The 5,736-nt window shown below is 36.1% G+C and overlaps 2 protein-coding genes across 2 annotated transcripts in view; one reads left to right on the top strand and one right to left on the bottom strand.

Moving 5' to 3' along the window:
• Nucleotides 1-664: 664 nt before the first annotated feature.
• LOTGIDRAFT_227202 (hypothetical protein) lies at nucleotides 665-2,993 on the bottom strand (the record flags this gene model as incomplete). Its single annotated transcript, XM_009055434.1, has 4 exons — nucleotides 665-1,496; nucleotides 1,901-1,989; nucleotides 2,145-2,283; nucleotides 2,795-2,993. The coding sequence occupies 4 exons, from the start codon at nucleotides 2,991-2,993 to the stop codon at nucleotides 1,453-1,455; spliced, it is 471 nt and encodes a 156-aa protein (XP_009053682.1). The 3' UTR covers nucleotides 665-1,452.
• A 1,131-nt stretch (nucleotides 2,994-4,124) lies between these two features.
• Nucleotides 4,125-5,736, top strand: part of LOTGIDRAFT_239410 (hypothetical protein) — a gene marked incomplete at its 3' end in the record, with an annotated part of 5,712 nt that continues 4,100 nt past the window's right edge. The window contains exon 1 of the mRNA XM_009055433.1: nucleotides 4,125-4,740. Coding sequence (XP_009053681.1) covers nucleotides 4,232-4,740 — 509 coding nt within the window. The 5' untranslated portion in view covers nucleotides 4,125-4,231. The remainder of the gene's footprint in view (nucleotides 4,741-5,736) is intronic.

The following is a 5,736-nucleotide window of genomic DNA, read 5'->3' as shown; positions in this document are numbered from 1 at the left end:
CAGGACAGCAGAATGATGTACTCTTATCCAACAGTCTAGGGATCTTAATGAGCACAACCTGTAGCACATGGGGCCTTAATTTATTAATCTGAACAGCTAGATGCTTTTTCTTATATCCACAATTCCAACAAAGGGCTTCAGAAGTATCAAAAGCTCTCTCAGTTTGCCAGGATGAATCCCAAGTTCGCTAAGTTCATAAACATGGGCAAAGACCTGAAGGGCACCTTGTCTCTTACTTACATCAGCAACTGATAAGCTTTTTTATTATCAGAATAAGGTTGGTAAACAATTGACAATTCGTGAGCATGATTTTTTTAACTGACTTATCATCAAAGACCAGTTTAAATATTCAAATATTATTAATCAGGTTAGACTCTAATTAGTCTAGTTAACGAACTGACCTTAATAACTGGGTCTAGGTGGCCCGACAAATATTGTCCTTCCCTAGTTCCTTAGACATGATATTACATAAATCACGTGATCCACATTCTAACATAAATAATACTTAATTATTAAGATATAGGGAGTGAATAAACTTGATCATTAAAGGGAACAGACCTTGCTTTTATACTAGGGCAAAGGTTTCGTCTTGGGGCTTCAGAACTTTAGATATTATACCACATATTCTTGGGAAATTTAGGAACATAACTAAACTACTCATTTGGATACTTAATAATAAGTAATCTTTATAATATATTCCAAAAGAAAATAATATTGCACAATTAATATTGTAGGTTAAGTTTAATGCAGCACAGTTTGATAAGGCACAATTATATTCCTCGAAACACATGATGTAACTCTGTGAATGGGTTGTTCAACTCAACATCACTTCCAAGAGCTTACATAAGCAAAAGTACAGTCAAGACCTCTTGAACAGACAAATGATAATAGTTTTGCATCCAATTAAACAAGATCTCAAGAAGATTTTCAACATTTAAGGCACCAGTCATACATCATATCATAAGGATCATCACACATCACATATTATCTACTACACATCACATGAGGATCACATTCTGGCTGAATCACATCATAAGGATCATCACACATCACATATTATCTACTACACATCACATGAGGATCACATTCTGGCTGAATCACATCATAAAGATCATCACACAGCACATATTTTCATAGCACAGCATCTGCAGTATGTGGATCACATCCCAAAAGGATCACCAAGAACATTTAGTCCAGCGTTGGGCACAACTATGTAACACAAGCACACATAATCCATTCCAGCATACATACATGAGACAAAGTCATTTTTCCAAAACATGCATTAAATCAAAACAAAGTTAATCTTCAACTCACAGTCATTCAGTTGACACAAGAACCAACAGAAGTTTTTGGAAGCACTGTTCAAATTATCACAGGAAAGGATGAGAGACTCATACACATTGTTGCAGTTGGAAATCGATATTCTACTGTCCACAAGTCATTCCTTTGTAATTAACTGGTGTAGACCTTCGGCACCTCAATTATTGAATCAGCATCTAAAAATTATAAAAATCAATGAAGATCACATTGATTATGGGTAGGAATAATCCAGGAAAGATCAACCAGCTGGTAGAAAGTTTGGTCCAGGACCAGCTGGTAGAAAGGATCCTTCATTGTGAAGCTAAGTTGTTATCCTTGTAAAATATAGTTGTTTCTTTCAAAATCTCTGTGTCTAATGAAGGCTTTGTTTCCTAAGTGTTTATGAATTTGACAACAGGAACTGTGTTTGTTCCAAGTAGTCTCAAAGTTATAATATCACACTATACATACAGTAGATATTGTTCAATCTATCTAAGGGAAGAAACTCCATCTAAAGTAAATTTTAGCAATGGGTAACCTACTGACTGTAGGCTTGAAGAAGTTTTTAAAAAACACATGAACAGAAGCAAATGTCACAAACCTTTATCAAGTAGTAAATGATTTAGAATGAGACCATAAAAAGATGTAACAGGAGATGTATGAGAATGTTTGTGATTTGCTTCAAACAACCTGAAAAATATAAAAGGACAACTGTCTGTCTCTCGCTTTTTTGTGAGATACTAATATAATACAAAAATCTAAACCACATTTTTTTAATGTTGTTACTACCTGCATGCAGTGCACAGTCATTTTATGATTTTGAAGCCTCAACAATGTTAACCTACCATCCTATATGTGATCCACATCTTGGGCACACTACAATGGTCCAGGAGAAGCCAGGGAACCAAGAATCTTCTGATGTAGGTTTATGATCCAGCTTGTGAATTTCTGCTGACTTGGCAGTTACAACTTCAAAATATTTTTCTACAAAATGAAGAAAGAAAGTTGACATGGGTTTACAATTGCATAGGCTTATTGTGACATATTTTGACATCATTAAAAAAAAAAAGACACAGTTATAATTCTGATCATTATGAATCTACTGTCAAAATATTCCATCAAATTCAGTTTTTTCTTGTGGAAAAGGTAGAGAATAATAAATTTTACATTACTGATCAGCTAAGATCAAAAATACAAAAGATTGTGGCCTAAAATTGAATGTTATGACATTAGATTTCATTTTTTGATTTGTTATGACTTTAATTGTCAAAACATGTCAAAAAAATTCATGATATCATCTTCTACTGTTTATGACACTTTCTATTTGATGTGTTTTGACTTAAGATGTCATAACAAAATAGATCATAATAATAATAATTCTCCCTTTTTCCAAAAAAAAAAAGGATTTTAATTCTGTCATATAAACTGTTGAATTAAAACTCTGCCTTGTTTATTTTTATTATTTGAAATGCAATGAAAAGAGAGAATTCTTTACCTTGTGGATTTTTAAAAAGTTGAATCAAAATTCTTTCAGAACCAATAAAGGAATCGTTTCTCTGTCGATGAGCTAGTTTACTGGGTACCTCCATCAACTGAGAGATCTGGGTCACCTCATTCCCACAAGTTCTACACAATAAATTACCTGAAAATTTCAAATCAATCAAACTTAAAGAAATAGACCAAGTAGGTGCCATTTTGAAAAAAGGACTTTGTTTTGACTTTAAACCAAGACCCAAGGGGTGGGGCCTTAAAGGGGCAGATAATACAAGGGAAGTAAATGGTCTAAAAATTATTTTCCGTGTTGAAAACAGTAGCTACAGACTACTATTAAATCATCATTTAACGCTATAGAATTAATCGGATAATCTCCCATGTATTATTAAGCCGCAATACAATATGGATTTGCCTCCCTTCAGTTCCTCATTTAGCGATATTTGCATTACGATATTGCTCATAGCTAAAATAACACAATAAAATACTTGTTGCGTACCTTCAATGGCCTCATTAACCTCGCTTATTACTGAAGAAACAATATGTGTCAAGAAAATTGCAATAAAAACATCAAAAATCACTGAAAATCTGGATTGAGCCTTCCTCCATATGGGCGCGGCCATCTTGGATTCCTTTGCCTACTGGGATATGTTATGTTTACGTTGTCAATTTATTTGGCTATTCCGGTAGCTGACCCTGCCGATCAGCTGTCAAATTCTAAATCTGCGGATTTCTAATAAATCTGTGTTTAAAATCGAAAACTCTTGCATGATTTTGATATCTTTTTATTTTGTCCGCTTCATTCTGTTTAGAAATATAAGAATTTTTGTGAAAATCATTCATGAAGTGGTAAAAAATTAAATTGCAGATATTTTCCGAGGGGGGATGTAAGTAAGTCAGCACCGCGATAAATACAAAGATTGACCTATAATTCTTGCCATGCTGTCACTGGGAATTACATTTGCTAAACTAGGTCACTCGTTCAAAAAACAGCAATATCTGTGGTATATTTTGATTTCTAGGAGATATATCTGTAAGAATTTACTAGAAAAGGGCTTCAGTTTGCTCTTAAAGCGCTTTGTAAACATAAAAGCATATGCGCAATATCTTGGTCTGAATTACTTAACCCCGTGCCGGTGAGATGACCTTGCAAATGATTGACAAGTCCGAGTTTTTGACCAATCGCAGTCAAATATCGACCCGAGGGGTAAAGATTTCAACCAATCAATGCTCGTCCAGCCGATCATCTGGTTTTGTTGATATTTTGCTCGTAGCTCCGCCTCTATCTCTACCAAAACAAACCGGCGCACTTAACCGGTGGCGATCTAGCTTGAGTTTCGGAACATATTGTGACGACTTACCGGACAATTCGGATCGAATTTTTTACAGGAAAGTTTTTACAGTGTATAAGAGTATCGATGTAAGTTAAGAAAAACCGACCATGTTCGGATCGAGGCGTTTAGCGAAGCGATCTATCGTAGGAACCAAAGTCTCTGCACTTTATCAAGATGGCCGATATTACACTGGAGTTATTCAGTCGCAGATTTCAGAAGATCCCAGACAAACTTTACAGCTTTTCTCAGTGAAATTCGAGGATGGATCGGTCAAATCTGTGACCGCCAACAACATCATAGGACAAGGGTTCGAATCGGTCCAGAACAAGAACCTACGAACAGGACAAAAAGTGTACATTACTCTGAATGGACGCGAGGTGAGCGGGACAGTTTTAGTTCACGACGGAGTCTCTGATGAAGTTCTCATCAGCCTAGAGCAAGTTCCCGGCGAATCTAAGCAAATCCTTCGTATGATTGACGAAATTCGTTTACTGGAGAGCAGAAAATCAGCAAGATTATCTGACCAAGATACAGACTACTCCAAACTGGCCGATTTTAACACGGACTCCAAGAGGCGAACTGTGTCGCATTTCATCGACGTCCCTTCACAAAAACAGTAAGTCAAATTCGTTCTATTTTTAACCTCACCTTTTAAACTTAACACGACAAGGGATTTTTTCCGACGATATAAATAGCGCTGATTTAACGATTGGGAACTTTCTTATTGGTTGTGCAATCATTGATTGACGTCTTATGTCACGCGCATTTATTCAATTTGGCGCGGACCAAACTGTAGCACGTTAACGAGATATACATATATGACGTATATTAATATAACGTTATAGAAAAACACGTGCTCAAAGTAAATATTTGGCGACCAGCAACACATGGCAATTGCCATACTTAAAAGGTAAACAAAAATTTCTCATGTCTCGTTTGAACTAAAGCTTTAGAGTTGTACTGTTAAAACTCTATTATGTCATTATGTATTTTATTGATACTTTGAAATAAACGACACATTCTACTTCGGGCTTTTTGCAAGAGACCTAAAATGGGTTTGACAAGGCGGAAGTGGCATCAGGTTTTTTTCAATTGCTCTCTTGTTCTGATAATGGTTATTATTTATGTCTTATATCCTAATATCTTTAATATGTTATTTTCAAATGACATAATCGATTTCCAGTCGTCGTTAAAATATCATCCATGACCATCCTTGTATTTTCCGGTTGTTTCAATGAATGATATAAAGGTAATGGAAATATAGAAACCGGCAAACAGCCGTTCCGGTTTCTCACGCATCAAGATTTGAAAAACACGTAGACGCAATTCATCAATCGGACATCCTCCACACGTAGCCTATTTGTAACATGAATGGCCACTGCGAGACACCGGTTCCGCGATGACACCGGTGACGATGCAACAGCTTGCGTTGGACAATTACAGTCGACTGACCCCCGACAGGCTGTTGGTTCTCATAAATGTCATATCGCGCGCGACCCGCCGGTAGATAGGCCTAGATTTGCTGATAACAAAACATGTTGCCGTCAATGGTGTATTTTACTGAATTAACGTCATTTATTCATTCAATCATTCATTGGATCAGCTCTCCAAG

Source organism: Lottia gigantea (assembly GCF_000327385.1).
Source record: "Lottia gigantea unplaced genomic scaffold LOTGIsca_240, whole genome shotgun sequence".
Classification (NCBI taxonomy): domain Eukaryota; kingdom Metazoa; phylum Mollusca; class Gastropoda; family Lottiidae; genus Lottia; species Lottia gigantea.
The sequence above is the reverse complement of the archived record's forward strand: the minus strand, read 5'-3'. Positions and strand labels throughout refer to the sequence as shown.